We start from the raw sequence: 12,417 nt of genomic DNA on the forward strand, positions 1-12,417 counted from the left end.
AACATTGTAATGAAAAAATACACTATAAAAGTACATTGTAATTATATTTTCTTATTATTTTCTTACACTTTTACCAGAACTAATTGAATTCTGACATCACACATTAAACTTACAATACTCAGAAATTTAGAGTCCAGTGGAAAAAAAACATTGTTGGACATTAATTAATGGTCAGTTTATCTTAGGAAAAAATGTAGTAAAGCAGGTTTTCATCCTTTTGCTCAATAATGTTTTCTCTCTTCATTTTTGTTTTTGTATGTCTTCAGAATTAGATGATTCAAACGTCTTGGAAAAAAGAAAACAAATGGGTACATTCACTTTTTTAGTATTAGTCTTTTTAGCCTTTAAAAGTCACGATGTGCATTCAGAGTTATTGCAAAATGTGAATGGCTGTTCAAAGTGTTTAAATGTTATTTTTGTTAAATCACACCAAAAGTCACACATGTGCGATAGAAATGATGGTTTTGAATTAATACACTCTTCACTTCTCTTATTTACTAGAGCACTTTTCTTCCTTATGTGTTTTTAACACAGTTTGACAGCCTGCCAAACTCCATTCAAAAATTACAGTCAGGATTCCTTGGGTCAGTTTTTTAGTGAGAAAACACGAAGCATGTAACTTTGGAATTAAGATTTAAACTAAAAGATACAGAAGAAAACCTGTATCCTACTGTAAACCTACTATATGTAGAAAAGTATATTCTTATTCTTTACTAACAAAAATATATTTGGCTGTGTATAACACAATATTAATTGTACTATTACAATAAATACCAGGCTAGGATGATAAACAGTTCTCCGTTTGCAACATTCATCAAAAAAGTTTAGTTTTATTAACTATGTTTTACTTTTAAATATACCTTTATAACTATGTACCATTACAAGATTAAATAATAAACACATTTTCACTCACAGGTAAAGGTTTGCTAGCAATGGATGGAAGAAGATTGAAATGTACAGTAGGCAGCCGATTACTGACAATGTGCTCACCAGTAACAATACTTACAGTTACTTAGGGTTCCTATAGTTCAAGTGCAAGTACTGTAGCACCATACAGTTAATGCTGCAAATCTACAGTTAGCTCACTGAGGGGATTCAAATGACAAAAATCCTAAAACTGTAAATAGAACAACTGATTTGAAACATTTGAATTTAAACTTAGAAGATTCTACTTTGATCTGAGGAAGAATAATTTTTTTTATGACTTTTTAGTCCTCTAAATAACAATTTAGAAGCAACTGTAAGACAAAATTAACAACTAAACAATAAATACTGTAGCTGCATAATACAAACCTAATGGGCTACAGAAAATGAATGTATTTTGCCTTTTAGTGATGGGAACTCTCACACAATCTGAAACCACACAGGTTTGTATCAGGATGCTGATGAATATAGTGTAATAGTTTATATTGAGATACTCAATAATCAACCTTACAATGAGAAGGGTGATTCATATGTAGTTCATATGTTCTCCTTGAAAATTTGCAGAACTGCTAAATTCGTCACCAAAAACCTTGACACTAAAAATAAATTAAACTATTTTAAAAGTATGCAAAATGCTTGTGCTATAGCAGTTGGTGGTACAATTTGCTGTATAATGATATTAATGTGCTCTTTGTATCTCAGTAATAGAGTTTTGTGCCTTTTTTCTTCAGATCCTTCATATTCATGTTTCTAATTTTGTGTTAATCAGACGTAATTTACAAAAACTGATCTCTGGTTTTGCAGCAGGATTTGTCTAAACTTAAACCAGTTAATTTTAACACCCATCACGTTGTGTAGTGAGCAAAACACTGAAAACAGGTTGTGTGCATAAGTGTGATAAAAGTGAGGAGTGCATATTCTGGAATACAATTTTTACCATAGATACATTTTGTGTGTACATTGAGGGCTCTGCAGACAGCAATGCTTTTTTTTTTGCGCAGACACATGGGAACCATTTCTTATATTCCTCTCTCACCTGTAAAAACAAACATAGATATTAGAAAACAGCTATTTTCCATTGTATTTTAGTGAGGGTCACATCGGGCTTAAACAAACACCTTTAAAGATATGTTCCCAAAACAGGAGATAGGACATTGTTAGGAAAAGTTTTAAGAAAATGTTGAAGATGTTAGGTAATAATAATAATAATAATAATAATAATAATAATTGCTTACACTTATATAGCACTTTTCTGGACACTCCACTCGAAGCGCTTTACAGGTAATGGGGTCTCCCCTCCACCACCACCAATGTGCAGCATCCACCTGGTTGATGCGACGGCAGCCATAGTGCGCCAGAACACTCACCACACTCACCACTATCAGTGGGGAGGAGAGCAGAGTAATGAAGCCAATTCATAGATGGGGATTATTAGGAGGCCATGATTGGTAAGGGCCAATGGGAAATTTGGTCAGGATGCTGTTGTAACACCCCTACTCTTTTCAATAAACACCCTGGGATTTTAAATGACAACACAGAGTCAGGATCTTGGTTTTACGTCTCATCCAAAGGACGGCACCTGTTTACAGTATAGTGTCCCCATCACTATACTGGGGTATTAGGACCCACATGGACCACAGGGTGAACGCCCCCTGCTGGCCCCACTAACACCTCTTCCAGCAGCAACCTTAGTTTTTCCCAGGAGGTCTCCCATCCAGGTACTGACCAGGCTCACACCTGCTTAACTTCAGTGGGTTGCCAGTTGTGAGTTGCAGGGTGATATGGCTGCTGATATATCACCCTGCAATTAAATAAGGTAATATTTAAATATTAAAAACTACAATTTACAAAAGTCCAGTCAGTCATATTTCATCTGACCCCCCTGAATGAAGGCAGTGATGATACCAATTACAATCTTCATACTGTATATCTTTTTAACAGCTGATACAAAATTTAAGAACACGTGAAATCAATTAGTTTTGATTAACACATTGGCTGGAGTAAACATTAGGAGACTCAGGGGATTCAAAGGACCAGGGCTGAGAACCAATGGCTCTGTGCTTTTTTGGCTACTGGCATTTTTTTATTGTAAGTGGGAGTTTTCAGTTGGGTAAGTGTTTTGGAGGAAGGACTCAAACTTATATACTATTTTGTGAAATATATACCTTGCTCTCTAGTATTTATTTTTTTAATTGGTGACTCATTACTAGATGTATCTGTGCAGGGATGGACATGGTTAGCTGGCATTAGTGTTAACAGGAAGTGGTGTCAGCTTCCTTACAAGCTTTCTCAAATATTAGTGAGTCTTTTCTTCCCTTGATGTTGTGCATATGGAGCTTTCCATTACACTGGTCCATGGGGCCATGGAGTTTGATCATTTCCTAGCATGAGGAGCTGACGCCATAGAAGATTTATAGATCGTTAAATACCTCTGTCTGAAAGTGTTTTTTGGATACTCTGTAGTTTGGGTTTGCCATCTGTGAAGGGATGTATAAGGAAGGTCAATAGGAGAAATAGTTGGTGAAGTCTGTAATGCTATAATTCTTGCTCTTGTGTCTTGTTGCTTCTCTTCTTCTTTCATATTCTTAATTACTGTCAAGATCTTATCCTTTCCGTCACTTTTGTAAGATGCTCCTCACCCAGCCGTGCTTCACCTTGGGGGCCAGCAGCCACACATCCATTCCACCCTGACTACTGTGGAAACAGTTAATGCAAAGCACCTGGTCGTATTTAGAACTGTCACTGCAGTGGGTGCTCTGAGGGTATTTTAACCCTGCGTTGCCTCTCCTCGGCAATCTGGCATTGACGATTCTTCATACCACTCCTGATCTACCGTTCAGCATCTGAGCATAGCCCTTCTTGTTCCTTGTTTTCAGTTTACTTGGGCTAGGTTAGGGTGCTCTACATGCAGCTGTGCTGTCCAAAGGATTCCAGTAGCTGAGAGGGGACTCAAGGATGGGTCTGAAACTAGGACTGATCTCAGCGGATATCTCTGTTGGCCTGGTCCAGATGGAACCTGAGAGATCTGGGAGATGGAGCCAGTTCTTCCCTGGAGGTCTAACAGTGTAAGCCTAGTGTATTCTGAGGGGCATATATCCTGATTCAACCTGTTTCCTGATGTCCACCGGTCAGACCTTTCTGATTCAGAGTTTCTTGTTCAGAGTGGAAGGTTGGACCTCTCTGCCCTGTGATGCCTTCTGGGCAGGTGGTTCATTTCCATCCTGCACCTGCTTTCCCTGCACTTCCCCCTCTTGTGATCCAGTCTTCCAGTCCACCTGTCTGCATCCTGGGCAACAACATTGGGCTGTCCTCCATTCAATTAGGGCCTCCCTTCCCCTGGGAACCTGGCTACAGAAATCCACTCCGAAGTATTGAGAGCAAGACCCCAGCAGCTCTTTCTCCCAGACACCAGTCAGCACATTTCAGTGGATAGTTTCACCCCAGGCCAGTGCTGTGTTGTGCCAGCCTCTTCTTTCCACCTGAGGTGTAGTTAGCCGGCCACTCTCCCTGAGTTGTCAGACTCAAGCTCCTGGGTATGTAACATTTACAGCACTGTTTTCGCCCTCATAAGTATTCCAGCCATCTTGTCTCCATTCATTCACCATTGCTTGTACATGTACCTAATTAACTCAACACTGTACTTCAACATAACAATTTCTGTAATAACAGAGTCTGGGGGGAGGCATGAAATTAAAGACACTCAGTAAATCCAGTAAGACACATACTCAGTTTATATTTGTCTGATGCCAATTTTAAAACACATTAAAAGAACAAATGTAACACATTTCTGTGTTAAACATACAAAAAAATGACTACAAAAGATTTATTAGATCCACTAAAAGTAGCATCTTTGCATATTTTCCCATACTACCACACACCATTCTATCTCTCAGTCCTGTGTGTACTGTTACAGCGAGACAATCAGTGAAGTAGTGATTGACATTAATGACCATTTATGTGCTTTTGTTTTGGTTAATACCCTTTCAAAACAGTACAGCATCAAAACACAAGGCCCCAGAAAGTGGTAATGTTTAGAAGAAAAGTTGTGGGGGAAAACTTGTATCAGTGCACTCTATATTATTCCCTCCCCTCTCCAAACACATAACAAAATGCCTGCCCCTCGGATGTGTATCTAATACCCAATTATGCTGTAGAAAATATCCTCTGTCTTTTCACTGTCTTACCTATCCTGATAATCATGTTGTATTTGAAACCTAGAAGGTCAAAGAGAAAGAACTGTTACCTCTCTGTTAAGCAGACAGTGAACAATGAAGATGAAAGTACCCTGCTGTGAATTCAGCACAATAAACAGGTATGTTAGCAGAGTGGAACTTTGGAAGAAGCCCAGGATCCATCCACACCCCAGTACAACACACTGGGCAACAGATTTGAAAAGTATTATCCTGGAAGAGAAGTACAAAACATCAACTTCTGAGAAAAGTTGTTACTTCCCCATCTTCACATTAATTTACATCTAAAAAATCTGTTACCTTTCTAAGTAAATGTAATATGGTATAGTACCAAAGTAAACTAATTAATATTGTTGCAAATATGAATAGTTCAGGAAGCAACCTCATGGATATGCAAAATGTGCAAATAAATATGCAAAAAAACGTTTTTTTATTTTTTATTTTGCAGCACAACTTGAGTAATAATCAGGCTAAATCTTAGACAACACAAAAGAGTATTAAAAGCAAATACTACAACTACAAAAGGGACAACAGTTACACTAAAGATAGGTATATACAGTACATTAAGTCATTTCTTATAGTCCTACTTACTATAGAAATAGAGAATCTAGAATTATGCCTATGTAATCTCAATACACATAAACCAACTTTAGAGTTGAAAAATGCATCACAAAAAGAGAATGTGTTTGGCCTGAAGATTCCACAATACAGGAAACCAGATTTTTTTAACATAAGTAACAAAGCTCAATTATGATAATGAAAAAAACTCCAGAACTTTTTAAGTTTAGTTTTCCAGAATCTGATTATAACAGTATTTAGAAAAAAGATCTGTTTCACAGCTCAAATTTGAAGAAAAGCAATATGTTGAATTCTATTCCTGTGTTTATCTATGGGTCCATTCTAGTGTTTACTACCTTTAATTACCTCCAATGGAATGTCTCTCACTGCCAAAAGTCTATTCTTTAATATGCTAATCTACTATAATACACGATAAGGAGATGTAATTTTGCAAAACTTAATCTTGCCATTTTTAAGAAACTGGTGTGTTTCTTTCAGTTGCTCCATTATAAAATTTTTGGGGCTTGGGGTTTAGTGGAGTAGTCCTGACTTTATCACATCAAAATTAAGATTACCTAGACCCCTAACATTACTGACCTTCTTGCAATATAATATATCCCATATACAGTAGATTTCTATATTTACATCAGTACATTAAAATAGAAATAAGATAAATATACTGTAGATAGAGTCAAATAGATAAACATAATCAAATGCCACAATCCCTTTCAATTATAAATTTAGTCATGAATCAACTAACTTAGAACAGTGTAGTTTTGTTTTTAATTAAATGACATTTATCATTAAAATCTTATGTTTGATAATATTGAATCTATAATATAGATTGCCTATGTTTAGCATGGATGTAACACCAAGTAGCATTGGGATCAACTTTGTCACACTAACATAATGGGCATTCCAGCCAGGGAAGGTGTACAGTATATGTAATTCAGGGAGTCCTAAATGAGGGAGATTATGACGAATATGGACATAAAAATACTGTTTACAAATTGGAACTTCACACTATTGAAGCTTACCTTATCTGATTTATATGCTTCTTGTATTAAATTAAATTCAGATTCTATTAAATTTAAAGGGGGAATAACTGGATTTTTCAAAATATCGAAAACAATAATAAAGTATTATTATAATAAACCACGGTATAGAGCACTGATTTCCACTCCCATTCCTGGATGATCAGTGCCTTCTGGTTGACTTAAATTGAATCAGTTATTCATCAGTCTGTGTTTTCACTGTTTCTAACCATTTACTTATTGAGGATTATAGATTTCATATTAAACAGGCTAGGCTGTATCCTGATTGTGGTATCCACTTCTGGTAGCCCTCCAGGACCAGACGTGGATACCACTGGTATAATGAAGCACTTGAGTCACTCCTGACATTGCTGTAAAATGAAATAAGGGTGCCCAATGGTCTTTTTCCGGGGGATTAGGGATCAAAGCCTAAGAGGAAGAATTAAGAGCAACAATACGTTTTCTGTATGGTTTTGGGAAGTGGGATAAAACTAGTATACAGTATGCAGTATGATAATAATACTACCTAAATATACAGTATAGAAACCTAGTTTCAAATGTCATTGAAATATGTCTTTCTTATCCTGATTATTAAAATGATGCTTATTATAACAGTCATTTTGGTTTCAGTATTATATTTGCATGCAAAAGTACATTAATGTATTATTAATATTGTATTATTACTGTATTAGATGCTTTATGCATATATAAGACATTTGCAATCTACAAATTATACATTTTCCCACTACTTTTACCTGGTGTCATTCACTTTGGAGATATCACTCTTCATATGAACCAGAGTCAATCTGAGATTCCAGACAATCACAGAAAACAGAAACAAGTTAAGCTGTAAAAAAAAACCCACATTAAACAGATAATTAAACTCCATAAAAGTCATAGCTCAAAGAGATGCTTGGTTCTGATAATGAAATATTAGATAATAATGTTTTGCTTTAACTTGATGAAACATTAATGTACCTCTATCATTTTCACCATTAATTGATAATGGCATATAAAATGTTTATTATTTTATTAGCGATATTTCAGTTCTGTGAAAGCAATACAGAAAAGTGTGGTAAACTGTGTATTATATATTTACTCATCAAGATAAAGACCACTATTGTACATACTGTGAGAATGCAGTACAGTGGGCCTAGAAATGTCCATCTGAAGCCTTTCTCACTTTTCAACCAGCATCTGAAACATAAACGCAGCAGATTTTCTTATGAATATAGAACAGAGTCACACATGAACTGTGAAAATCAATATGTATACACACTATGAATTAGCTAATGAATTATGTTTGATTAAGGAAGTGCGTCAGTGTGCGTTGGGTCAAAGGAACAAGGAAAAGTTAATTCCATGCTGACAAATAGAAGAAAGAAATAACATTTTGCTGTTGATTCTTCTTCTGGTATGACAGAGAAAATTATGTGGTGAGAATAAAGTCATCAAGGACAAAGGACAGAGTAATTGAAAATGAGCAGAAAGATGAGAAATAGTGTCCACACAAAGGAATATGGGGGGAGGTATGAAAAGCTGAAATCTGTAAATGAATGAAGAGCATTTAAAAAAAAGGCAATTAGTCTGGCCAAATGGATTATACTAATTAATATTTGTCATCAATAGGGGTCTGTTGTTAAACTAATTAAACTAATACTAATTATGTGAATGATCAGCATTTGGAGCAATAATTTGGAGAATAGTTTTGCAACCAATTAAGAAAGATTTATTAAAATAACTATTTTAAAGACCATTTGAGACCAAATTTTGAATACTCTTCAGTTCTCAAGAACTACATGTCTCACGATAAAACAGATTTCTCACTAAAAGTGACTTCAGAAAGTATTCCCCCATGGATTTTTTTTTCATAATTTAAGTTGGAAACCCAAATAGAATTACATTTATATGGGATTTTTAATAATGACATACACATATTACTCTGTAGTGTCAAACTGTAATGAAAGCAATGAAAGGTTTGGACATTTATTACAACTACATGAATTTTTTTTTTTTATTATTCACCCTTATCTATGACACCCTAAATGCAACTCAGGTGGATCCACTTTCTTTGTGAGATCACTCTAAAGTTTGAATCTACTTGTGTCCACTTTGAATGCATTCTTGGTCAGTTCAATTGGTTGGCACAATATCAGAAGAATATACAGATGCAGTCACTCAGAACCACTCAGTATGATAGTACTCATTGCTACATTAGAGATGCTACAGCACAGTGCGGTTTACTTTGCTGCAAAGACAATCGATAGGTAGTACTTGTGTTGCATTAGAAGACAGTGATATGACTGCTTCATTTAATCTGTTTCTCTACTCTGCTTCTTCGAATCCGCTTAATATGGAATTATGTAACTAAAGGGAAACTATGGTAGCTGAAAATAAAAATAAGAGAAGCATAACATTTCTGAATATAAATATATTATACATATTGTATATAGATGGTGATGGAAGCTACAAATCAAACAATAAAGCACACAACAGTATTTCTACATCAAAGTCTTTAACTCGGTCATTTACTGTGGTAATTTTGAAAATGTTTTTGCTCATTCTATATCTATATATAAAATTTATAAACTTTATAAAATGCTAGAATGTTCTAGCCTTTTCTATGAATACTTGCTGTCGTTATTGTAAACATATTTTGTAGTCCACATAATCACTTTGAATCCTTCCAATCTGGTTTCCAAGATCTTCATAGCACAGAAACTGCCTTTGTTAATGTCACTAACGATCTTCTCATGGCTTCTGATTCTGGTTCTCTTTCTATCCTTATTCTTCTTGATCTCTTTTGACACTTTTAACCACATTCATTAATCACACTTTTAATTTATTTCCCAGGAGAATAGTTGGATCCATCGTTAGAAAATGGAAAGGCTATAAAACAACCCAGACGTCTCCTAGAGAAGACCATCCTCCCAAACAGAGCAACTGGGCAAGAAAGACGTTGGAAAGAGAAGAAGGAGAAGATCCCATTGCCGAGAGAGAACTGGAGAACATGGAGAACTTATCTAGAGGACAACAGTCACTGTCGCACTACACAGGTTTAATCTCTGTGATAGTGAGACAAAATGGAAGATACTCCTGAGAAAAGACCACATTACAGTATGCTTAGGGTTTTCAAGAAGATATGAGACCATATGTAAAAAAGATTCTCTGATCATATAAACAAACACTGAAGCAAAACATCTTAGATTTGAGAGAAAATTCACATTCTAACAGAGCAATGACCCCATACAGCCAAAGTAATGCTACAGTGGTTTCAGAACAGGAAGGTGAATGTTTTTGAGTGGCCCAGTCAAAGAACAGACTTGAATCCCACTGAGAATCTATGGAAGGACACAAAGATTGTGGTTCACTGAGGCTCTCTAGTACTAGCATATGATTGATTAGCACTTACTGTTTATCATCCCCGTAACCCTTAGGAAACAATCCTGCTGACACACCCACTACAACAGTAGGGATGCCGTAACCAATCAGTAGGAGGTAAGCAGAACGCAGTCCCTCTTTTTGGATTATCCTCACTTGTGCCAGGCTTCTCACCAGCAGGAAGAGCTGTACGGCCTCCAGTAACATCCACACAAAACTGGCCAGGAAGAGGAAGTGCAGGACCCCAGCTATGATTGAACAGACAATCTAGAAATGGGAAAGGGGTGTCTGTTAATAGAAAACATTTACACTTCTTTCTTGTCCCTCATTTGCCCCTCTTTGTTTAACAGACATTTTTCAGGATAAGTACAGTAGCTTATGCACTTTTGATGGAATTGAGTCAGCCAGGATCTATTTAGCTTTGTGTACAACCAATATCTTCCCTGCTAAGCTCCTCTTTTTTTCTTCCACTTGGCTATTGCTTTAGACAGAGACAGGTGGCTCTCTTGAACTTGGCATTGCTAGAGTTTACCTTTATTGCTGCCTTTTCTACTGTATGTTCCTTGTTTGGATATATTCTCATCATCTTCTGGTGTCCGTTGCTGTGCTTAGCATTGCCAGACTATACAATCCAAAGTTGGTAAGTACTGGAGTACCATTCTTATCACCTCAAACAAGTAGTCTTCCCCTTCAATCAGTCCAGGAACAGCAATTAGGTTGCTGCACACTTATGGTATCTTGTCTTTTTTGTAATTCTTCTGATGTCACCTCTTCCCGAAACTCCAGATCAACCACAGTCACTTCCTATTACACAATCTCCACTTGGTCCGCTTGCTCTCTCTCTTTCTATCAATTTCTGGTCAACCATCCAACCCACTGTACCTACAGCCTCAGCCTATCTGTGTTTTCTTTGTGTTTTCCCCTTCCCCAATCTTTTTTTCTTCTGCTTTTCTTGTTGAAACATTCCTGGTTGTAGGTGCTCACTCTGCTAGGTCTGGGCACATTGTTCACAGCTTTCTCCACCCACTGGCATCCAACTGGTACACCTGCGGTTCTGGTCATCCAGGCTTTCAGTACTCTGGTTTACTTGAGTTCTCCAGACTCCTGCTTGCCAACAGAGATTCCTGCCTGAGCCTCCTCAAGGTCAATGATGTTCTCTCCACTTCATGGATGTAAGTGTTGTACTACTATTATTAACATTATTTCTTCTTGCCTTTGGTTTCCTGTGATGCTGCTAGCCATAATGTTTACTCTCGCCTACAGAGGCAGGAGCTCAATGAAGAGGTTAGTTTTTTGCTTTGGTTTATGTATGTAGTTTTTCAAATTCATTACACTTTAAAAAAGACACTATTTTTTTAACATTACAACTTTGTTTTGGTGTGTTTGTTAACCTGGACCAACCTATTTTAAAGATCTCATTTACCACGATTGTGCCACAAGACCAAAATATTAAATCTGTCTAAAGTGTGTATTGTTTATTTTCCTTCCACTTGAAATTTAAACTTAGAAACTGCAAGTGCTTATTGAGGTTCTGAACAAGTTACTAAAAGCAATGAGAAACTGAAACTGTTTTATGAGGTGCCGTTTAGGCCATTATTCAAACTTAACCTCTCATACCCACACAAAGTGCTCTCACATACACACAAAAAGCTCTTGTATTCACTAGATTTGCATCTAACATAAACACAAAAAGCTCTCACATTCACTAGTTTTACCTCTCACATACACACAAGAACACTCATCGCAGGTGTCATAGCCGATGACAATGAAGCTATTGCTTCTGGTGTGGCTGAGATGTTATTAATTAAAGCTACGGCTTGGCTTAGTGCTGGTTGTGTTTGAGGTTGATTTTTTCCTCCATCTTGGAGCGAATTAGAAAGCTTGTTGATAAATTTTGTCAGCCAATCGCATTGTGCCATTTAGATGGGCCGCCTACATTGGGCCATAATTCACCTCTCACATACACAGAAAATGCTCACACTCTTCATTTTTCCTCTCGCGTATATACATAAAAAGCTTTCGCATTCGTTAGTTTTACATCTCACATACACATAAAATGCACTCACATTCACTAGTTTTGTCTCTCACGCTCACATTATGAAGGAGTGCTTTATGTGTGTAGGGAAAACCGGTTCAGGGACGCCAAATATGTAATCATAATGGCTCTCTGAAGGCACCAGTTCTGTAGGGTTTGGGCATTTACTGAGACAATTATTAATTGTAGCAGTAAATCACAAAGTTGATTCTTTTGATGGCTTTAGAATCCAACCATGCGACATAACTCAAACAATGCGCACACACAGGTACTAATACACGAGGATACATTTATT

General features: G+C 36.6%; 1 protein-coding gene across 1 annotated transcript in view; it reads right to left on the minus strand.

The window, feature by feature from the left end:
* Positions 1-1,168: 1,168 nt before the first annotated feature.
* LOC102687349 (putative adhesion G protein-coupled receptor E4P) overlaps positions 1,169-12,417 on the minus strand; it is a 35,890-nt gene continuing 24,641 nt past the window's right edge. Inside the window, exons 8-13 of the mRNA XM_069195756.1 lie at positions 10,119-10,354; positions 7,837-7,903; positions 7,462-7,553; positions 5,168-5,327; positions 1,884-1,960; positions 1,169-1,178 (exon numbers count right to left, since the gene is read on the minus strand). Of these exons, the coding sequence (XP_069051857.1) occupies positions 1,169-1,178; positions 1,884-1,960; positions 5,168-5,327; positions 7,462-7,553; positions 7,837-7,903; positions 10,119-10,354 (642 nt within the window). The remainder of the gene's footprint in view (positions 1,179-1,883; positions 1,961-5,167; positions 5,328-7,461; positions 7,554-7,836; positions 7,904-10,118; positions 10,355-12,417) is intronic.

This window comes from Lepisosteus oculatus, chromosome 11 (assembly GCF_040954835.1).
Source record: "Lepisosteus oculatus isolate fLepOcu1 chromosome 11, fLepOcu1.hap2, whole genome shotgun sequence".
Classification (NCBI taxonomy): Eukaryota; Metazoa; Chordata; class Actinopteri; order Semionotiformes; family Lepisosteidae; genus Lepisosteus; species Lepisosteus oculatus.